The sequence below is a fragment of the Humulus lupulus genome, chromosome 3, assembly GCF_963169125.1.
Source record: "Humulus lupulus chromosome 3, drHumLupu1.1, whole genome shotgun sequence".
Lineage (NCBI taxonomy): Eukaryota > Viridiplantae > Streptophyta > Magnoliopsida > Rosales > Cannabaceae > Humulus > Humulus lupulus.
The window spans coordinates 284,053,150-284,077,684 of record NC_084795.1 but is presented as its reverse complement, the minus strand read 5'-3'; the positions used below and the strand labels follow the sequence as shown (position 1 = coordinate 284,077,684).

At 35.0% G+C, this 24,535-nt stretch overlaps 1 protein-coding gene across 5 annotated transcripts; it reads left to right on the top strand.

The window, feature by feature from the left end:
- The first annotated feature begins 883 nt into the window (after window positions 1-883).
- LOC133824844 (serine carboxypeptidase-like 7) lies at window positions 884-24,535 on the top strand. 5 transcript variants are annotated; one of them, XM_062257846.1, is made up of 12 exons: window positions 884-1,081; window positions 1,177-1,322; window positions 1,792-1,868; window positions 2,107-2,229; window positions 2,373-2,475; window positions 3,098-3,135; window positions 3,270-3,370; window positions 3,773-3,859; window positions 17,326-17,500; window positions 22,595-22,719; window positions 23,285-23,398; window positions 24,304-24,535. In XM_062257846.1, exons 1-7 carry the CDS (start codon window positions 933-935, stop codon window positions 3,291-3,293), a joined length of 660 nt encoding a protein of 219 aa, XP_062113830.1. In that variant the 5' UTR covers window positions 884-932; the 3' UTR covers window positions 3,294-3,370; window positions 3,773-3,859; window positions 17,326-17,500; window positions 22,595-22,719; window positions 23,285-23,398; window positions 24,304-24,535. The 5 variants fall into 5 exon arrangements, with proteins under 5 accessions (XP_062113830.1, XP_062113832.1, XP_062113831.1 ...); XM_062257848.1 differs by lacking the exon at window positions 3,773-3,859; XM_062257847.1 differs by lacking the exon at window positions 17,326-17,500.

Genomic DNA, 24,535 nt, shown 5'->3' with positions numbered 1-24,535 from the left:
CTATAATTTAACCATGCGTACTTTTATAGTTCATTGGAACTCCTCTTGCAACGTGTCTCATGCTTCTTTTGCAGGTCATCTTGTGTTTTTCAAACTAATCCATTCACCTTTCTTGCATAAGTTTCTTGTAGTCATAATTTCATGTTTACATTATTAAAGGTTATTATTTTTTGTTCTTATCGTTCTATTTATGTGTTACTTTTAATTGTTAGCTGAGTTAACGACTTTTAACAATTATAATTTCATCTTCACTTTTAAGAGCATTTCCAATATAGTGCTAAATTGGTGATACATTGCTAAAATATAGCTCATTTTTCAAAACAAAACAAAAAAAAAACTTGCTCCAATGGTGTGCCAAAAGTTGTGGCAAATTTGTCACACAATATAGCATAGTACATATTTTGCATTACCATAAATGCTACACTTTTTTATTTACTTTTATGCCATTTTTATTATTTTAGTATTATTTTTATCTATTTGCATTAAATGCTACACTTTTTACCCTATTATTTTATTATTATTATCTTATAATATCAACAATAAAAAATAAAATAAAAAGATTAATTTTTGTATATTTTTAATAAATATCAAATTAACATGAATGAAATATCAAATTTTACAACAATTTTTACAATTGTACATCGGAATATAATACTAAAAATTATGTTAAATATATAATATATTGACTTTTTGTACTAAATATAACACACTATTTACAACTTGGAGTGGACCATATCATCAAGGACCATATCATTAATTATTGCCATTATTTTGGCATATCATTTACTCACCATGGACCATATCATTAATGTCATCTTTTTTATTTTTTCAAATGCTATACACTTAAATATGAAATTTATAACCAAATGATTAAATTTCTCAGTAAATGGTCAGCACCGACAAAGGAAAAGGACTCAACAAAGCTACAGTCCATGGCGACTCAACCTCTTCTTCTTCTTCTTCTTCCTCTGCTACTCTTCTTTCTGTTACAGCCCTGGACCTTACAGCTTGTGCTGTCTGCCTCCATAGTCAACTATCTCCCTGGTTTTCAAGGACCTCTGCCTTTTCATCTCGAAACAGGGTACGTAAACTTTACTCTATATATATATATATATATATACATATATACTATATATGAATAGTGAAATATGTATATGTATATTTATATATATATAGGTATATCGGAGTGGGTGAATTGGAGGACGCCCAGATTTTCTACTACTTTGTAAAGTCGGAGAGAAGACCAGACAAAGATCCTCTGTTGTTGTGGCTCACAGGTGGCCCTGGTTGCTCTGCTTGGTCTGGCCTTGTCTATGAAATAGGTAACTATATACACAAATATATATATATATATACACACACAAAGAATTCTTTTATAGAGATTTAACTTTAAGCCTTATCGATAGAGCTATGAGTGTTTTTCGACCTGTGAACAGTTTTTGATGCGATATTTTTTATGACTGTGTATATCGTAACTATTTATAGCATTTTGCAAATTTTCAATAAATTTTAAATAATTTACAGTACCGAAAACTAAGTTAAAACATATTTTTCTTAGGATTTTGCTTACTTAGAAATATATATATATAAAGAGAGATGGGGTGACATTTGATTTCAAATCTTGCTTGCTCTAGAATCAATAAAATGCAAATAGAATGGTGAAAAAATAGGAGATTTATTTTCTTAAATATGGATTGGTTCAAGATTATTAGATCAATTAAATTCTAGTTTAGTCATAAGTGATACACTATAATCGACAAAAATATATCATCCTTGGTTTGTGTATTTTAGGTCCACTAAATTACAAGATTGAGAAATACAATGGAAGCCTACCCAAGTTGATCTTGAATCGCTACTCCTGGACAAAGGTGATGATGCTATATGTACTTTGAATAATAATATGTGCACCAAAATATTACATCAATTGATGTGATATTGTTTTTTTAAAATAGTTAGTCTCGTCCCAAATAAATTTGGTTGATTAAATGTAACTGTCATCTCAGTTTGTGTAATATTTTAGTGCACATATCATTACTCATGTATTTTTCTTCGTCATTATAAATATTGTAAATATTATACATTTGTATTTGATGGCGTGATGTCCAGGTGTCCAATATAATATTTGTAGACTCACCGGTTGGTACTGGATTTTCATATTCAAAAACTTCATCACTAAATCACTGGAATGATTTTAAACAACTGGACGACCTTTACCAATTTTTCAAAAAGGTAGAAATAATAAAACATCTTGTGGTATTCGATTGCATATTATTTATTTTAAGGAGAGTTGTTAGGTATATTACCTAATGTTAAATCTGTCATTTATCTTTAAAATCATATTATTAATATTTGAATTGTAAATACTCATGCAGTGGCTGATTAATTATCCAGAGTTTATCTCCAATCCTGTGTATATTGCTGGAGATTCTTTCGCTGGGATGATTGTCCGTGCCCTTTGCCAACTAATCTCAAATGGTATGAAAAATCTGCAACTATAAATAATAGGGTAAATACTAATTTGGTACATTGTGTTTTATTGAAATATATACTTGGTACTTTATATTTTCAATAATGATCATCTAGTATTCTGTAATTTGAAATTTGACATATTTAGTATCTTAGACTTAAATATTATCAATATGACCAAACTGCTATTAATTATATATGAGTTTAAAATTCAAATTTAATTACTTAATTACAGGGCAATTTTGCCATATTGTTAAAATTTGAGTCCAGAGTGCCAAATATGTACAATATCAAATTACATGATATCATGTGCGCATTATTAAAAATATAAAGTACTAAGTTTGTATTTAGATAAAATATAGGGTACCAAATTATTATATATACCCTAAATAATAATTAAAGAGTAATACTACATATATTTCCAATTTACAAACAAAATATGCAATGATAAGTCATTAATATAAACAATTTATTATTTTAATGTGAGACTCTCACATTTAAATGATATGATTATAAATAATGACATATCATAGTTTTGTGAATTAGGTGTGTTTGTATTGTTTCATAATTAAAACACAATGGCAAATTTGGAGCACTAGAGCTAATAATCACTTAAATTCTTGCTATGCAGGGATTAAGGAAAGCACCATACCATCTATAACTCTAAAGGTTATCAAATTATTATTATTACATCTATTGAAATACTTTTCTTTTATATTGAAAAAAGTTATTTTATGAAGGTTAAAATGTATCAAATTAATTTCTCGATTTAAAAAGTCAAATTAATGGTTTAATTTTTTCAGGGATACATACTTGGGAACCTCTAACAGATCATTCAACAAACCAAAATTACAAAATCCCATTTGCACATGGAATGGCACTTATTTCTGATGAACTCTACAAGGTGAATGGTTAAATATAATTAATAATAAAAAACATAGTTGTGGAATATAATTTTATAGTATTCAAAGTTATATTATGTAATTATATAAATTTATATATAAATATAAGAGTAATGTGTGAAAATAACATTTTTTTTAATTATTTTGTATTCTGGTCTAATTTTGATATTTTTTTTTGCAAAATGACATATATCTGAAATTTCAACCAGCTGTCTAAAAAATTTCGATTAGCTGTCTAAAAATTTCGACGAGCTGCCTAAAAAATTTTGATCAGCTGTTTGGAGTTGTCGAAGACCATTTTATAAAAAAAATTCAAAACTAGACCAGAATACAAAATTACTTAAAAAAAAAAGGTCATTTTGTCGAGTAACCCTAAATATAAACATTTATTTTTGTTCATTTAGTCCCTGGAGGATAGTTGCCAAGGAGAGTATAAGAACATAGATCCCAACAATATCAAGTGTTTAAAAGCTTTCCAATACTACCAAAAGGTAACTAGTACGTACTAAGGAAGTTGATGAGTATAATCTATATGTATATATATATGTATACTAGTTAATGGCTCGTGCCTTATGCACGAGCAACCCGTTAACATTGTTACTCTTTCTCTAGCGTTTTGCTTATTGTCATAAAACTAAAAGTGATTTAAAAATGAATAAGTAAATAAATATATTTTTGTTTTGAATTCTTGTAGGTGAAGAAAGTAAATAATAATGCAATCAAATAGTACATAATTAATAATTTTTTTCTCTTAGGCTTGGAAATTGAATTGACCGTGTTACTTGCTGAATTTAAGATATTATTATTATTATTATTATTATTATTATTATTATTATTATTATTATTATGTATTTTGCCACTAGTCTAATTCTATGACAATTTTTTTGTTTTGTTTAATAAATTGATATTTTGTGAGAAGATAACTTGGTTGTAAACTAATATTTTTCTAAATATTTAATTCAACTTAAATGATCTGGATACCTAGAACATAACTTGCTTCACCCAAATCCTTCATCTGGAATTGAGTGCTCAGCCAATTCTTCACATCTGATAATTTCTTAACATTGTTTCCAATGAGTAAGATATCATCTACATAAAGAACCAGGAATACCACTATTTGATTTGCCTTCAGTTGGTAAACACAGGGCTCATCAATATTTTGTTCAAAGCCATAAGTTTTGATTATTTCATCAAACCTAAGATTCCAGGAACGAGAAGCTTGCTTAAGTCCATAGATGGACCTATTTAACTTACAAACTTTTCCTTCTTGTCCAGATACTTTAAATCCTTCTGGATGATCCATATAAATGACCTCGTCAAGCTTTCCATTAAGAAAAGCTGTCTTGACGTCCATTTGCCAAATCTCATAGTCGAGAGCGGCTGCTATGGATAAGAGGATGCGAATGGATTTGAGCATGGCTACCGGACTAAAAGTTTCCTCATAGTCCACGCCTTCTCCTTGGGTATAACCTTTTGCCACTAATCGAGCTTTATAAGTCTCGATATTTCCATCAACACCTCGTTTCTTCTTGTAGATCCACTTGCACCCAATGGCCCTAAAGTCACTTGGTGCTTCCACAAGATCCCAGACGGAATTTGAGTACATAGACTCCATTTCCTGTTTCATGGCTTCAAGCCAAAGTTCCTTTTCAGGGCTAGCCATTGCCTGTTTGAAAGACAATGGATCATCATCACTAGTGTCACCAACAACCATATTGGTTTCACCATCCAAACCATAGCGAACTGGGTTTCTAGAAACCCTCCCACTACGACGAGGCACCGTGACTGTTTGCTCAGGAGCAGTGGTACTTTCTTCATTTAAATCGACTTGCGTCGGTTGTACATGAAGATTGGGAATTTCATCATCAACACGCGTTGATGATGATGGAACATTGGTTGGAGTCAATTCTTTAACCATCTCCTCTAAAACTACTTTGCTGCGAGGTTTAAAGTTCTGGACATAGTCATTTTCCAGAAAAGTAGCATTTGTAGAAGTAAACACTTTCTTTTCTGAATGACTGTAGAAAAGTCCACCCCGAGTACCTTTAGGATAGCCAACAAACATGCAAACTTCAGTTCGCGGTTCTAGCTTTCCCTCCTTTTTCCTCAGGACGTGAGCGGGACACCCTCAGATTCTATAATGGCGTAAACTAGGTTCACGACCATTCCAGCATTCTAAAGGTGTTTTGGGGATTGATTTTGACGACACAACATTGAGAATGTCATTTGCGGTTTCAATTGCTTGTCCCCAGAACGAAGTTGGTAGAGTTGAGTAACTAAGCATGCATCTAACCATTTCCAATAAAGTTCTGTTTCGGCAATCCGCTACACCATTTTGTTGCGGAGTACCTGGGGCAATAAGTTGTGATAAAATCCCAAGTTCAGTTAAATGATCTTGGAACTTTATATCCAAATATTCTCCACCCCTATCAGATCGCAAGATCTTTAACCTTTTACCTAATTGGTTCTGAGCCATTGCTAGGAATTCCTGAAACTTTGAAAATGTTTCTGATTTCCTATGCTTTAGGTAAAGACATGAGTATCTCGAGTAATCATCAATGAAAGTGACGAAATACTCAAAACCACCCCTGGCTTGTATATTCAAAGGTCCACAAACATCTGAATGCACAAGACCAAGTGGTTCTTTGGCCCTATCACCCTTTGCAGAGAATGGACGCTTGGTCAGTTTGCCTTATAGACAAGATTCACAGATAGGTAATTCACCTAAGGTGAGTTCCCTCAAAGGTCCGTCCTTTGTAAGTCTTTGAATCCTATCATAGCCAATGAAATTCCCACTCTTCGTGTACAACCGACGCAAGTCGATTTAAATGAAGAAAGTACCACTGCTCCTGAGCAAACAGTCACGGAGCCTCGTCGTAGTGGGAGGGTTTCTAGAAACCCAGTTCACTATGGTTTGGATGGTGAAACCAATATGGTTGTTGGTGACACTAGTGGTGATGATCCATTGTCTTTCAAACAGGCAATGGCTAGCCTTGAAACGGAACTATGGCTCGAAGCCATGAAACTGGAAATGGAGTCTATGTACTCAAATTCTGTCTGGGATCTTGTGGAAGCACCTATTGACTTTAGGGCCATTTGGTGCAAGTGGATCTACAAGAAGAAACGAGGTGTTGATGGAAATATCGAGACTTATAAAGCTCGATTAGTGGCAAAGGGTTATACCCAAGGAGAAGGCGTGGACTATGAGGAAACTTTTAGTCCGGTAGCCATGCTCAAATCCATTTGCACCCTCCTGTCCATAGCAGCCGCTCTCGACTATGAGATTTGGCAAATGGACGTCAAGACAGCTTTTCTTAATGGAAAGCTTGACGAGGTCATTTATATGGATCATCCAGAAGGATTTAAAGTATCTGGACAAGAAGGAAAAGTTTGTAAGTTAAATAGGTCCATCTATGGACTTAAGCAAGCTTCTCGTTCCTGGAATCTTAGGTTTGATGAAATAATCAAAACCTATGGCTTTGAACAAAATATTGATGAGCCCTGTGTTTACCAACTGAAGGCAAATCAAATAGTGGTATTCCTGGTTCTTTATGTAGATGATATCTTACTCATTGGAAACAATGTTAAGAAATTATCAGATGTGAAGAATTGGCTGAGCACTCAATTCCAGATGAGGATTTGGGTGAAGCAAGTTATGTTCTAGGTATCCAGATCATCAGGGATAGAAAGAACAAACTTTTAGCTCTATCTCAAGCAGCTTACATTGATAAAGTTCTTGAACGTTTCTCAATGACAAATTCCAAGAAAGGGCATCTACCGTCCCGCCATGGAATTCATCTTTCAAAGAAGCAGTCTCCCCAAACTCCTGAAGAGGAAGATGCAATGAGAAAAGTTCCTTACGCATCTGCAGTTGGAAGTCTGATGTATGGCATGTTGTGTACTAGACCAGATATCTTCTATGCAGTGGGAGTAGTGAGCAGGTATCAGTCAAACCCAGGACCGGAACATTGGATAGCAGTTAAGCATATCCTGAAGTATTTGAGACGGACTAGGGATTATATGTTGGTCTACAAGGGTGGGGTTCTGAACCCTGTAGGCTACACCGATTTAGATTTTCAGATTGATGTCGATGACAGAAAGTCTACATCTGGAATGGTGTTTACTCTTGGGGGTGGAGCTGTGATTTGGAGAAGCGTAAAGCAGTCTGAAATCTCAGATTCCACCATGGAGGCTGAGTACATAGCCACGTCAGAAGCAGCTAAGGAAATAGTCTGGCTAAAGAAGTTATATTCAGATCTTGGAGTTATTCCAGAAATGGATAAACCGCTTGTGTTGTTTTGTGACAATACAGGAGTGATAGCCAACTCGAAAGAACCTCGAAGTCACAAGAGGAGTAAGCATATAGAAAGGAAGTATCACATTATTCGAGAATATGTGGCCAGGGGAGATGTGAAGGTTATGAAGATTGCAACTGAAGACAATCTTGCGGATCCGTTTACAAAGACACTACCAGAAGCTACATTTGATAAGCATATCAAGGAGATGGGATTAGTAGAATTAAGGCATTAGTTTCAATTAGTGCAAGTGGGAGTTTGTTGGGGTTTTATGCCCTAATTAAAACCCAAATTCTTTGTAATCTCATTTTATTATCAATAAAAGAATATAAATAATTTTTTGACTTGGTCAATCACTTTGCTCACATGTTTTATTTTCATGATTATTTGTTTAATATAAACTTCTATTAAATCCCGAGCATATAGCTAATATTATTTATAGTGACGTAATCACAGTGGAATATAAATATGATTATATGTTCAAAATAAGTTAGTCCTAAGATTAGTCAGTGCACCGGATTTACACTGACTTGCCAATTTACGATATGATCTACTTACACATTACAGTGTTATGTTCTTTCCAAAACATTAGCAAAGTAGATAAGATCGGATGTATTTGTTACATTGGACAGGACCGATATTGACAGTTGATAAGATAAGTAAACATACCGTTATTATCCATTCTAGTCATATCATATAGTTGACCATAGGTCAATTCAATCTCAATTCTGAGTGGTTAGTATTCTAACTGATTGTATTATTTGAGTTCTTTGACTTGTTCGTTACCAGCTTACCCTACGGACTAGCCCATACTTACATCTTGGGAACTCGGTAGTATAATTGAGTGGGAGTGTTAATCATAGATATGAACATCTATAGCTTCTGATGAAGAAGTGAAACGATGGTTTCCTTTTAGTTTGGTTCAAGGTGATAAATGATAGAGATCTCATTTCAGTAATTAAATTAGTTTACTGAAATATCATTTACAAGGAACTAAGTGTTTTAAGGATAAAATACAATGAGGGGTAAAACGGTATTTTAGTCCTATCTCATTGTAGACCGTCTATAGAGGATTGAGTGAAAATTATGGTTGTAACAATGGATAATTAATAGCGTATCTATATTTGTTATAGAGCGTTCTATGAATTCAAGAGTGCAATTCCAAGTCTATAGTGGAGTCACGAGGAATTAATAAGTTAGTAAATTTATGTGTTAGATTTATGATAACTTATTGGAGCTTGATTTCATAGGCCCACGGTCCCCATTGTACCTTGGATAAAATCATCTAGATAGTCTCAATTAATTGATTTAATTATCAATTAGAGTTATCAAAGTTGACCAGGTCTATTTTGGATAGTTTCACAGAGTTGTGTAATTTTGAGAAGAAAAGAGAAATTATGGCAGATTTATTAATTAAGATAAATTGGTATCTAAATTAATAAATAAATTTAAATCAAGGTTCAAATTATAAATAATTAATTTGATAAAGGATTTAAATAATTATTTAATTAATTAAATCAATAGAAAATAATACAGGCCTTGATTTTAAGTCCAATGGGCTTATAATCAAATGGGAAATTTCACGGGCCTATAGCCCATGATAATTTCGACCCATGGCTTCAAAATGGCTGTTATTTTATTAATTTTTTAATTAAATTAAATGGCCTAATTGAGTCTATAAAAGGAGTGCTTAGAGAGAAGATTTCAGAGACGACAGATAAGTCACAAGTCAGATGTTTTGATAGTTTTATATTCTCTCTAAACACAAGTCCTTTTCTAAGCCACTTTGTTATTTTCTCTTCTTCTCTCCATATCTATCTCATGTGTTGAGAATTGCCCACACTAGTCTAGGTGGTTCTAAGGATACATTGGAAGATCGTGAAGAAAATAGAAGATCGGTTCAGTTTCTTGATAATACTCTGCGACAAAGAGGATACAAGAGTTAGAGAAACTGAAGGAAGGACTCTTTAATTCTGCTGCGTATACTGTAAGTATTATATTATTTTTTTCTCTATGAATTCAATTTTAGAAACATGTTTTAGGCTATCTCGTATTAATTTGTTTAATATTGGATATATATGAAAATAAATAAAGATCCCGTATAAGCTTTTAAAATCAAGGCCTGTATTATTTTCTATTGATTTAATTAATTAAATAATTATTTAAATCATTTATCAAATTAATTATTTATAATTTGAACCTTGATTTAAATTTATTTATTAATTTAGATACCAATTTATCTTAATTAATAAATCTGCCCTAATTTCCTATTTCATGGCTTCGAGCCATAGTTCCTTTTCAGGGCTAGCCATTGCCTGTTTGAAAGACAATGGCTCATCATCACTAGTGTCACCAACAATCATATTGGTTTCACCATCCAAACCATAGCGAACTGGGTTTCTAGAAATCCTCCCACTACGACGAGGCTCCGTGACTGTTTGCTCAGGAACAATGGTACTTTCTTCATTTAAATCGACTTGCGTCGGTTGTACATGAAGAGTGGGAATTTCATCATCAACACGCGTTGATCACGATGGAACATTGGTTGGAGTCAATTCTTTAACCATCTCCTCTAAAACTACTTTGCTGCGAGGTTTAAAGTTCTGGACATAGTCATTTTCCATAACAGTAGTATTTGTAGAAGTAAACACTTTCTTTTCTGAATGACTGTAGAAAAGTCCACCTCGAGTACCTTTAGGATAACCAACAAACATGCAAACTTCAATTCGCGGTTCTAGCTTTCCCTCATTTTTCCTCAGGACGTGAGCGGGACACCCCCAGATTCTATAATGGCGTAAACTAGGTTCACGACCATTCCAGCGTTCTAAAGGTGTTTTGGGGATTGATTTTGACGGCACGACATTGAGAATGTCATTTGCGGTTTCAATTGCATGTCCCCAGAACGAAGTTGATAGAGTTGAGTAACTAAGCATGCATCTAACCATTTCCAATAAAGTTCTGTTTAGGCGTTCCGCTACACCATTTTTTTGCGGAGTACCTGGGGCAGTAAGTTGTGATAAAATCCCAAGTTCAGTTAAATGATCTTGGAACTGCATATCCAAATATTCTCCACCCCTATCAGATCGCAAGATCTTTAACCTTTTACCTAATTGGTTCTGAGCCATTGCTAGGAATTCCTGAAACTTTGAAAATGTTTCTGATTTCCTATGCATTAGGTAAAGACATGAGTATCTAGAGTAATCATCAATGAAAGTGACGAAATACTCAAAACCACCCCTGGCTTGTATATTCAAAGGTCCACAAACATCTGAATGCACAAGACCAAGTGGTTCTTTGGCCCTATCACCCTTTGCAGAGAATGGACGCTTGGTCAGTTTGCCTTCTAGACAAGATTCACAGACAGGTAATTCCCCTAAGGTGAGTTCTTTCAAAGGTCCGTCCTTTGTAAGTCTTTGAATCCTATCATAGCCAATGTGACCTAGTCTCGAGTGCCATAAATACGTCATATTATTGTTATCGGTCTTTTGACGTTTATTGGTCCTAGGTTTAGCTACTTTGAATAAATCATTGTTAAGAGCGAGGGGTTCGTTAGGTCGCAGAATATAAAGCCCGTTTTCCAAACATGCAATACACAATTGTGATCCATTGAAAGAAATAGATATATTAAAACTTGTGAAAGTCATAACAAATCGTTCTAATTGCAACATGGAAACTGAAATTAAATTTCTACTAAAATCCGGAATAAAAAATACATCTTTTAAAATTAAAAATTTATTCTCGAACTTCAGACGAGCTCTTCCTCTAGCTTGGACCGCAATGAACGCTCCATTCCCAAATCTAAGCTTTAAGCCACCTTCATTCATATGTCTGCATATTGGTCCGTCGTGTATGAAGTCTTAACAGGTAGGAAATGAGCGGACTTGGTTAGTCTATCTATTACCACCCAAGCTGAATCATGCTGCTTGTTTGCTCGTGGCAAACCTGTCATGAAGTCCATAGCTATATCGTCCCACTTCCATTCTGGTACGCTAAGTGGTTGCAATAAGCCTGCAGGTCGCTGATGTTCTGCTTTCACTTGCTGGCATACTAGACACTTAGCCACAAATTCCGCTATGTCCTTCTTTATCCCTGGCCACCAATAGATTGCCCTGATGTCGTGAGTCATCTTGGTCAACCCTGGGTGAACTGAGTACGGGTATTGTGCGCTTCTTCTAGAATCACCATCTTAATTCCTTGATAATCTGGCAAGCATACCCGATCCTTATATCTCAATAATCCTTGACTTGATATTGAGAAATATGTGGCCTTGCCTTTTCTGACTGCATCCATATGTGCAGCTAGTGTGTCGTCATGCCCGTGCCCAATCCGTATATCTTCAAGCAGATTTGACTGAACAGACAAATTAGCCAGCTTACCGACAACTATTTCTATTCTAGCTCTGATCAGCTCCTGCTGTAGTGGCTCTCCCATTCCGGCTAGAGCTGCTAAACTTCCATAACTCTTCCTACTTAGTGCATCGGCAACTACGTTTGCCTTTCCCAGGTGGTATAAGATTTCGCAGTCGTAATCCTTCACTAGCTCGAATTGCCTGCGATGCCTCATGTTGAGCTCTTTCTAAGTAATGAAGTACTTTAACTTTTGTGGTCCGTATAAATCTTGCACTGTTCTCCGTAAAGATAATGGCGCCAGATTTTCAACGCAAAGACCACTGCTGCCAACTCCATATCATGAGTTGGATAGCGTTGCTCGTACTCCTTCAGTTGCCTTCAAGCGTAGGCTATCACCTTGTCATTCTGCATCAGCACGCAACCCAACCCTTGCTTTGACGCATCGCAGTAGACTACGAACTTATCGTTGGGTGTTGGTATGCAGAGTACTGGTGCTGAGCACAGCTTATCCTTAAGCAACTGGAAGCTTTCTTCACATCTATCATTCCAGTTGAATCTTTGTTGTTTTCGGGTCAAGTTGGTGAGCGGAGTGGCTATCTTAGAAAAGCTCTCTACGAACCTCCTATAATAACCTGCTAATCCTAGAAAGCTTCTTACTTCGGATGCGTTATACGGTCTTGGCCATTTCTTAACGACCTCTACCTTGGATGGGTCTACTTGTAACGCCCCAACTCCTGGGACCGTTACGGTGTGCCTTGTAAACAGTGCTAAACTCGCTAATCGAGTCATTTGGCCAAAAACCGTGATCTAAGTATGATTAGCGGTTTAGGGATTAAACATTTTGGTTAAGATGTAACGTTTCACTAGAACGTTTAATATATATACATTGGGATCCCGAAAATAAAGTTTCAGAGTTTATTACAGAAAATATTTACAACAAGCCGTTCTAAGCGGCAAAACAAGGTTCAACCCTAGTTCCACTTTAAACCTCGGCCGTGGCGGTCGAGCAGCTGCATATGTACACGTCATCACCTAAGCTCTCCAACTCAAGGATGGTCCAGCTTCCTCTTGCCTTTACCTGCACCACATAGCACCCGTGAGCCGAAGCCCAGCAAGAAAACATAACACTTTTCATAAACATTATCAAATGATTATCGTTATAATCATACTGAATATAAAACTCTCAAACCAATGGGTGAACATCACATGATTCAAGAGGGAGAGTGGCTGTTAAGTAAGCCACTAGCCTCCAAGCTCTCTTTTCTAGCGGGAGAGTGGCTGTTAAGTAAGCCACTAGCCTCCAAGCTCTGGTTCCTAGCAAGAGAGTGGCTGATAGGTAAGCCACTAGCCTTCAAGCTCTGTTTTCTAGCAAGAGAGTGGCTGATAGGTAAGTCACTAGCCTTCAAGCTCTGTTTTCTAGCAAGAGAGTGGCTGATAGGTAAGCCACTAGCCTTCAAGCTCTGTTTATTCATCGACCCTCAGGGTCGGTCAGGCATTAATGCTCCTTGAGTCATTCAATGCTAGTAATCGATTAGATCTAATCTCTGTTGGCTTGCGTGATTCACGCTAAGGCCGTTCTGACAAGTAAGTCAGCGCTTCCTGACCTATGTCCAGTATCTCTGCTGAACCTGACAAGTAAGTCACAGCTTCACAGCTGATACTAACACTTTTTTCGATCTGACTAGTTAGTCAGTACCATACACAAGTAAGCAATGCTATCAATATGTATCATATGCCAGTTATCCAAGAATAGGGAATTCAGCATGCTTACTAAACAGTCATATGCAAATGGGCAAGATTGCCAAGCATTCATTATGCTAACACTGTTTACATTTAAACATCCAACATGCATCAATCATAGCCATGCATGTCATACTCAATAGCCAATCAACATGCATCATAATAGCCATGCATGTCATGCTCAATAATCAATCAACATGCATCCATAATAGCCATGCATGTCACATATACACAGGGTGCAGTTTTCTTACCTCAAAGTCGAGCTAGAACGATCAAAAGAACGACCCTTGAGAACGATCAACTTCTAGTCCATTAGCGGTCACCTAGTCATAACCAAATATAAAACCTCATCAAAATGAGTAATTAAATACTTCCAAACCCAACCCAAGCCTCCGGAATATGAAATCCCACTCAACTAGGTAGTAGGATCGATCCTAGGCCCTTAGAGTTAAGTTCCCATCACAAAACCACCATTTAGTATTTTTTTTTTCCCTTAAGGGCCGCGGCCCTACATGGACCATGCCGCGGCGCGCCCCCCTGACAGAGCCTCCACCACCTTCTTCAAGCTAGGGCCGCGGCGCCCAAGAAAAGGGCCGCGGCCCAACTTCGCACCAGCCATTTTTCTTCATTTTTCCACTTCTAAAACCTTCCAAAAACACATCTAAACATCTACAAATCATCAAATCAATATTACCAAACTTCTCAATGGTCCAAAACCACCAAAACCTGAAGCTCAAACCAACCAAAAACTCAACAATTCACAAAGTCCAATCCTAAGCTTAAAGACTTAAGAAACTCAAAACTTAACTCAAAAAAACAGAGCACACCTGAGTTCAAAGGCTAAAACTCACCTCAAACACAGCTTTGAATCCCCTTTGATGGTTGTTATAGGTTCCCTAGCTGCCACCTTTAATCCCCTAGCTCAACACCTCCATTTGAGCTCTCAAAATTCAAAGAAAAGGATAAAGGAAAGACTTGTACGGGAAGGAAGGGAGAAGGATAAAGATTGGCTCTGTTTTGGTTCTATTTTTCCACAGCCTTCTAATTGATACTTATCCCATGCCAAAAGACCTAAGTGCCCCTAGGTCACTAAAAGCTTCTAAACACCTCCAAGGGTAAGATCGTCATTTCAAACCAATACCGTTAATTATAATTAACGCTTCCCAATTTCCCATTAACCTCCATATTCTCAAATACCAACAAATCATATCCCATTCCCCTTTAATTCCCAATAATGCTCTAATCATTAATATCACCCCGAGACTCACCCCGAGCCCCGAACTTAAGCCCGTTATGACTAGACCGAACACTTACATCTCATGATCGTCTCATGTCGAAAAGCTCGAACCAACCCACATACAATGTGGTAAAATTATATTTAATCTCAACCATGCACCCAAAATATACAATTACGCCCACAGTGGCCAAATTACCAAAATGCCCTTGCATTTAAAATATAAGCCCATAAGCATGCACTCATCATCATAAAATAATATAATTCGTATAAACATGCATATAATCATTAAGTATCATAATAAATCAATTATGGCACTCCCGGCCTCCTAATCAAGGTCCTAAACCTTATTAGGAAATCCGGGGCATTACACTACTGCAACTCCATCCTTTGATATAATGTGCCCGAGGAACGCCACTTGTGAAAGCCAAAACTCACATTTCTTGAACTTGGCATAGAGTTGATGCTCCTTTAGTCGTGACAAAATCAACCTCAAATGTTCCTCGTGCTCGACTTTGACCTTGGAGTATACTAAGATGTCGTCGATGAACACTACGACGAATTTATCTAAGTAGTCCTTGAAGACCCTATTCATCAAGTCCATAAACACGACTGGAGCGTTAGTAAGACCAAAAGACATAACTAAGAACCCATAATGCCCATAACGAGTTCTAAAAGCTGTCTTAGGATTATCTTTTCTTCGCACCTTGAGTTGATGGTACCTGGACCGTAAATCAATCTTTGAAAATACAGTTGCACCTCGGAGTTAATCAAACAAGTCGTCAATCCGGGGTAGTGGGTGTTGGGTTTTATGCCCTTAATAAAACCATTTTTCTTATGTAACACGTTATTATTATCAATAAAAGAAGTAGAAATCATTTTGTTTATTCAATTGCATTGTTCGCTTGTTTTATTACATGTTTATTCAATTAATACAAACATTCATAAAATCCTGAACATATGGATAGTTACAATTATGGTGACTAGGTCACAGTGGATTATAGTTGTAATTATATGTTCAAAAGAACAAGTCCTAGATTAGATCAGTGCATTGGATTTTCACTGATTAGGAAATCTACGATATGATCTACTTACACATTAGGAGTGTGATGTCTTGTCCAAGGCATTGACCAAGTAGATATGATCGGATGTATTTGGTTACATCGGACTAGGACCGATATTGATTATTGATTGATAAATAAGTATCGTTGTTATCGAATCTAATCAATATCACAACGTTGACCATAGGTTAAGTCGATCTTAATTCTGAGTGATAATATTCTGCTAATTATATTATTTAAATCTTTTGACTTGTTCGTTACCAGCTTACCCTATGGTCTAGCCCATACTTACATCTTGGAGATTTAGTAATGAAATTGAGTGGGAGTATTATTCATAGATATGAAATCTATAACTTCTGTATGAGAAGTGAAAAGATGATTTCCTTAATTGCTTTGTTCAAAAGGTTAAATGATTGAGATCTCATTTCTGTGATTAAGTTCACGGAAATATCATTTATAAGGAACTTAGTGGGAGTTAAGGATAAAATACTGATGAGGGGTAAAACGGTAATTTTCACCCAGCTTGTTAGTAAGTCATTGATAGAGGATTGACTAACTGTAATGGTTATAACAATGGATAACGTATTTATGCTTTGGAAAATACGTTCTATGAATTCAAGAGTTCAATTCCAAGTCTATAGTGGAGTCACGAGGAATTAATAAGGTAGTGAAATTATTCGTAAATAAATTCACGGTAACTTATTGGAGCTTGATTTCATGGATCCATGGTCCCCGCATCACCTTTGAGTAAATCATCTAGAATGTCTCAATTAATTGATTTAATTATCAATTAGGATTTTTTTAAAGTTGACTAGGTCAATTTTGGAAAATTTATAGAGATATGAGATTTAGAGAATAAAAGAGAATCTTTGGGTAAATTTATTAATATTGATAAATTGGTATCAATATAAATAAATAAAAATTAAATCAAGTTTCAAATTATAATTAGTTAATTTGAATAAGGATTTAGTTAATTAATTAAAATAAATAAATAAATAAAAGGTTTTGAATTTAGGCCCAATTGGGATTTAAATTCAAAATAAAAGTATTGGGCCCAAGTCCATTTGTGGGAGCCCAAGGCTTTTATCTTTTTGTTTATTAGTTTAATTAATTCAAAATTTAAATTTAAATTTAAATTTAAATAAAGCACATTAAGTTGTCTATATAAGGAATATGATATCTAGGGTTTTCATGAGTAAGAATCAGTTAATTCATTGGGTAAGTGAAAACCTAGACACTCTAATCCTTTCTTAGCCACTTTCTCTTCTTCTTTTCTAGATCTCTTTCTCATGTGTTGAGAACCAGCCCACACTAGTTCTAGATTGATCAAAGGCTTGGTGAGGAAGACTGTGTTGCTAATCTAGTTCAATCTCTTGATAATACTCTGCTACAGAAAGGAATCAAGAGTTAGAGAGATTGAAGGAAGGAGTTGTTCCAGTTCCGCTGCGTATTCGTAAGTTTCTACATCATTGTGTTTATGTTAATTTACGAATATAATGTTCATATGTATGTCATGTTATTCTATGTTTCTATTATGTGTTTGGAAAAATAATAGGAAGCATGCATCTAGATTTAAATTTTAAGTTCCTACAGTGGGTACTTATTCTTAATCATTACCTCATTCAGCTCACGGTAGTCTATGCACATCTGCATGCTTCCATCCTTTTTCTTCACATATAGAACCGGTGCTCCCCATGGCGAATGGCTCGGCCTTTTTCTTCACAAATACCCAAGTCTAGGAGTTCTTGTAGCTGCGTCTTTAACTCCTTGAGTTATGTAGGTGCCATCCGGTATGGTGCCTTGGAGATAGGTTCGGTGCCCGGTACTAATTCAATCATGAAGTCAATTTCTCGAGTTGGTGGCAACCCTGGCAAGTCATCGAGAAATACTTCTGGGAATTCTCTTACAATCCAGACGTCTCCAACCTTAAGTGGTGTTTCCTTTACCACATCTGTGATGCTGGCTAAGAATGCTTGACATCTTTTTTCCATTATTCTTTGAGCTTTTAGAGATGATATTAGCGGTGTGCGTAGTCCTGAAACTTGTCCCATGAAGCATAATCTCTGGTCGTCAGAAGTCTCGAACATCACCTTCTTACGTTTGCAGTCGATGGTCGCGCCATGCTTTACTAGCCGGTCCATGCCTAATATCATGTCGAAGTCTTTGATCTCCAGTTCTATCAGGTCTCCTTCTAGTTCTACGTCCTCAATCTTGATCGGTACGCCTCGTACTATCTGTGATGATAGAACTACTTTGCTCGAGGGCAACTAGGTTTGTACTCGGTTACAAACCTAGTTCTAAATCTTTCTCAAGGTTTGTCTAGTTTTTCTATCATTCCTAACGAGATATATGATGAGTGGCTCCCGAATCAAATAATACAGAACATATATTATTGAGGATAGAAACCTGACCTGTGACCACCTTATTGCTAGCATCAGCCTCTCCTTGGTTTAAGGCAAAAACCCTAGCAGGAACCACCTTATCCTCTTTTTTCTCCTCTGACTTGAGCTGAGGACATTCTTTCTTTCGGTGTCCCTCTTGACCACAGTTGTAACATCCTTTGGTGTTTGCCCGGCATTCCCCAGGATGTTTCCTTTGACATTTAGCACATGGCGGGTATTCTACATAACCCGACCTACTACCTCCATTATTTGTTTGTGCCCTTTTATCGCTGTCAGACTGCTTATTGTCAGGATGCCTTCTTTTCTGACCGTTGTTGTTGCTGGACTGATTGTGGTTGTTGTGGGTGGATTGATTGTTGTTGTTGTTGCAATAGTTCCTCGACTTGTTGTCGCAATCTGGCAATCTCCGTAGTGTTGTCAACTGGCGGTGTTGGCGACGCATTGCGGCTGGCAGCAGCACGCACTCCCCTTCTACGAACCGGAGGGGCTTCATTGTTTACCGGAGCAGCGTTGGAGGTGTTTCCATTGGTGTGAGCAGATCTTCGGAGCGACATCGCAGTAGAGTTCTAACAATTGAGAGAAACATGTCAGAACTTTACCCTAATAGGCTCTAAGGCAAAAACTTAATCTAAACAAACATAACTCGGACCTATTAATTATGACTTCTTATGAAAATTATATAAGTCTTCTTTATTATTAGAGTGGGTTTCTATACTTAGAAAAACAAGCCATCTTTATTATTTTCTAAGTCTGTTTCTAATCATCCTATATGACTTAATTCTTAGGCTCGAAACTCATCTTTGTTCCAAAGTTAACCATATTGAGGGAGGGCTGGGATCAGTAAAATCGTTCCCACTACTATGGCCCCCTAACTCTCAATATAGAAACTTGGTTCATTGATTTGTATCCACCCTCACCGAACTTAGTCATTATTTATTTTATTTATTATTTATTATGATTGCGAAAGAAAAATCAAACTCATACATGATAACAAAATAACCATGATATTAATTTGGAAAAGAAAGTTTTCACTATTTACAATCATAAAAGAAAACAAATAATAAATTAAAACAAACAATGAAACTAATTATTCTAAAAATCGGGATCTTCTATATCCGATCCCTCATCTAGCAAATCATCATTTGACTCCTCATAGTCCTCATTATCATGTGCCTCAAAATTCCCTCGAGGAAGGTTCGTAAAAATTCTAACTGAAATTCCTTTTTTGAAGTGAACCTAATTAAGAGAAAATAATATCTCATTGCTACCGGCAATTCATCTTCATTATTTATTGTTTCCCATATTTCTTCTAAGGCTGCAATTACAGTATGATAATCTCTAAAATAGTCTAATTACTAAAACGTATTGCTCTATTGCTTTCATCATGATCTGCTTAGATTCTTGGAGGTGACCTATTTCTCTATGGAACAAAACCAGCCTCCGAGTGATTCTTTCTAGCACTCCTACGGTGTTTCATGGTTCTGTAATTCTTTTTAAAGCCTTAATGACTCAGATATCCTCATAAGTTAATGCTCCTTTCATTCTTAACTGAAACATAAAGGCTAAAATTGTTAGCTAAAGATATAAACATAATAACTATAATCATAAACACTTACTTGGAGGTCAGATTCGGAGCTTTGAGTGTGTGTATCGAGGAAAACTTCATGCGGATGAACCGTTGCTCTGATACCAACTGTAACGACCCAACTATTCTAGACTTTGGACTATTAATAACTACTATACACAGACACTAATCTTAAGAAAACATACATATGAAATAACCATAACTTTATTAAAACTATAAATAGTTCAAATACATAAAATTCATAGTAGGATATGAGATCCCGTTGTTTTGAAAATAAAACATAACATAACTTAAATCTTAATTAAAATGGTTACAATATTAAGTGCGGAAATACATAAAAATCATAATTTTAAATGACTAGAAACAACTTCATCCTCGAATCGTTCACGCAGTCTACCGATTCCATTCTCCATCAATACACATTCCCAAGCTGCCAAGAACCTTCCCGTCGCCATAACTATTTTCTTGCACATATAAAACATAAAGGAATGAGCCTAATGCCGAGTGAGGAAAGTCTACTACGAGCATGAAACACAATCATACACATAAACTATGAACACATATCATATACTGTAACACATATGTCTTAACTCTAACCCATGTACATGGTGACTATTGGGGTTTGCTAACTAAGCAACTATAAGCCTCAAACTACAATGAGGTTTGCTAGTTAAGCAACTATAAGCCCCAAAAACATAAAAGTGTTGGGGTTTGCTATATAGCAACTATAAGCCCCAAAACATAAAAGTGATAGGGTTTGCTATATAATAACTATAAGCCCCAAACATACATATATCATAACACATAAAGTCATACTATAGCATAATAACACTTTTATATAAACATAGCACATAGCACATATCACATAAGAACTATCATATTTTCCTTACCAAAATACCGGGATGATGAGAACAAGGTTGGGATTTTGGAACACTCCTAAAAACCATTAATAGAGAGGTGAGTATTCTAAAAGAAAAGAGATGAAAAGAATGAAGTAAACCATCGAGAAGATACTTACCAACAAGAACCTCAAGTTTAAAGAACTTAGATGCCTAACCAAGAATAAAGAATACTGAGTTAGGAATTGAGTAGAGAAAAACTATAAGAACTAATGAAACAATATAGAAAGGAACTAGAATTACGAATACCTTCAATACTTCTATGATCGAACTACACCTCGAAACTGAAATACACTATAAACCTTACTTCCCAAGTGTTTAGTAAGCTTATAATGATAAAGCTTATAACCCCAACCCAAGTGTTTAACACTCTAAAGTAAACCTAGCAACTTGTAGGCTCTTAACTCAGCTTGATGAATGAAGAAATGGTTGGGTACTAGGTTCTATTTATAGAGTTCAAGAATGAAAAAATATTCACTTAGCTTGAATAAAATAATGACTTTTTAATTGAAAAACATTTGAATAATCGTTCAGCAGAGGTTGAAGACTCGGTCAAAAAGATTCTGGACTTATCAAGAGGTTAAGGATAAAATGAGCTCGGTTTCAAAATTATTCAAAAATCATGCACTGCAGCCGATATATCGCCCATGCTAGGCGATATATCGCATGGGCTGATATTCCCGAGGCTCGTCGAAGTTGTCGTGCGAAGTTACGTGTTTTTCGTATCCTCGTGTGGCGATATATCGCCCCCTAGAGCTGCAATATATCGGCATATGCTGAAATATTATACACGTAATTACACTTTTTCAGCCTAATTTGAATTGAGTAAACAACCTTGACTAAGTCCTTTAACGATTTCAAAGCTTCTGGTAGACTCTGGGATTTTCAAATATTACTCTTAATAAACTATTCCTAAAAAATACTTAATTTCTTTTCAAACATACACATGACAAGTGTTATTATCGTATTGGGTCTATCTAAACCTTATAGTATGATAAAAATGATCTTCATAATCAGTCATATTAATCAAACCTTAGGTTATAGTTAATATTCTTAAACTATAGGTTAAACTTATAAAATCTACAAGTGTTGCTATGATTGTCCAACTAAGTCCCGGCTTGAACCAAAATCTACAATAAAAAACATACTATAACTATTACTAGCTATTACTACTACTACTACTATCTAACTAGCTAAGTAAAGTTCTTGGACTCTACATCACCCCATTGTAGTGTTGGAGACCAATAATGCCTCTTAGCAATTCTCTTAATTTTAGGTTGGATTCTCAATCTTAATTTAAAAGGTTTTCTGTTTTAATTTGTGATATGGTGTCCAAGTTAGATTTTCTCATTTCTTCACCCTTTTGATTTGGCATTGACTTATGAGAAAGCCTTGAAAATACTGTCCCTCCAAAAAATCTCGTGATATGCAGTATTGCTAGAAAGGGTCTCTTGAGTAAGAACCTTCATAACTACAAGTCTTCATATACTTTAATGCATTGCTCATATATCATATAGTGAGAAATTAAAACATTCACGTGAAAGTAGATTTAGTCTTAAATTGAGAAAGATGTGAAAAAAATGTAGAGATAATTATTATTTATTTATTTATTTTTAAATTTAAATAATGATGATGTGACAAATATATATAATATTATGCAGGGAAGTATACATGAATGGCTGCGGTGCAATACTGACATATTATATCAATATAAAATAGACATTCTAAGCAGTTTCCAGTATCATGTAAACCTTAGTGCTAAAGGTTACAGATCTTTAATATACAGGTGAATCTATTTTATTATGTCATTTTTTTAGGGCTTTTGGCAAAATAATTTCTTTTTTAAAGTCATTTGCATTCTAGTCTATTTTAATAATTCTTTGCAAAATGATTTCTCATAATTTAGACAGCTAGTCGAAAATTTTAAATAGCTGGTCGAAAAATTTAGACAACTGATCGAATTTTAGACAGAAGTCATTTTGCAAAAAATTATCAAAAGTGAGTCAGAGTGCAAAACCACTTAAAAAAAGATGTTATTTTCACCAATTTCTCTTTTTTTCATAATAAGTGGAATGAGCAATGATATGTGCACAAAAATTATGCACCAAAACATTATACCAACTGACGTGGCACTGTTTTTTAAAACAATGGGCCTCGCATGATATAGATTTGATTGGTAAAATGAAACTAATATGCCAGTTAATGTAATATTTTGGTGCATAATTTCGGTACACATATAATTACTCTTTGTGGAATAGTATAGGCTATAGTAATAGCCTATATAAATGTATATATTTTGTTTGGATAATTTCTTAATCTATTTTTTGTTCTAATGTTGTTTAATTTATCAGTGGAGATCATGACATGGTTGTTCCGTTCTTGGCAACTCAAGCATGGATAAAGTCTTTAAATTACTCCATTGTAGATGAGTGGAGGTCATGGATTGTTGAAGATCAAATTGCAGGGTAAATATGTACAACATAAATTGTTTGGATAGGGATGTCAATTTAACCCGCGGGGTAGGGTCCCCGTGGGGACCCGCCCTCCCCTGCCCCGAACCCGCCCAATTTACATTGTAATTTATATTTTTAATATAAATATTTTTAAAAATATATAATATAATAATTTATATAAAATATATATTTATTAATGGTATAATTTATTATTTTTTAATTATTTTATATTAAAAAGTATTAATTATTTTAACTTATTTTATCAATTTTAGAAAGAAAAAAATTAAACATTTTTATTAAACGGGTACCCGATAGGGCCCTGACCCTGAGACTAGACAGGGATGGGGGAGGCATCCCCGACCCCGCCCCGCCCTGTTTACATCCTTATGTTGGGAGGGAAATCCTAAAGGATCATTATTTTTAAAATTAACATATTCAACACTCACATTTTCATAAATTTCAACTTTTGAAATGTCTCTAACTTAGATTATAATAATTTATTTGTTTTGGACTTTTTATGATTTATCATTGCTTACAATTTTTGGATAATTCTCCATTTACATTTTGTTTCACACAAGTTCACCAGAAGTTACTCCAATCAAATGACATTTGCAAATGTGAAGGCAAGATTTATATTTTTTTTATTTCCTTTTTCTATTTTGGGATTATTGTCCAACTCTTATGGTGTTTAAGATATAAACAAATAAATTAATTTGTTATTTTAAAATCTTAATACATTTTTTTAATATAAATTTTGCAAGATTAAGTGTATCTATAGAAGACTATAATCAAATTCTTTTTTTTTTTAAGAAGTCATTTAATTTTGCTCAATATTTAACAAAATAATATTATTGTTAGATAATATAGAGTTTAATGTTATTATTTGATAACTATTTATATTACATGAATTAATACAGGGAGCAGGGCACACAGCTCCCCAGTACAAGCAAAAGGAATGTTTTGCAATGCTGTAAAGGTGGATCGATGGTAAACCTTTGTAATGAATTTATTTATTTTAAAAAAAATTATCCCTATTTTGTATTTGTGTTCCTTCTAATGCAAAACTAAAAAAAATAAACCAGAGATTCATAGTTTATATGAACTCTCTAAGTTTGTAAAATTATTTATATTATCTATCACACAATTAAG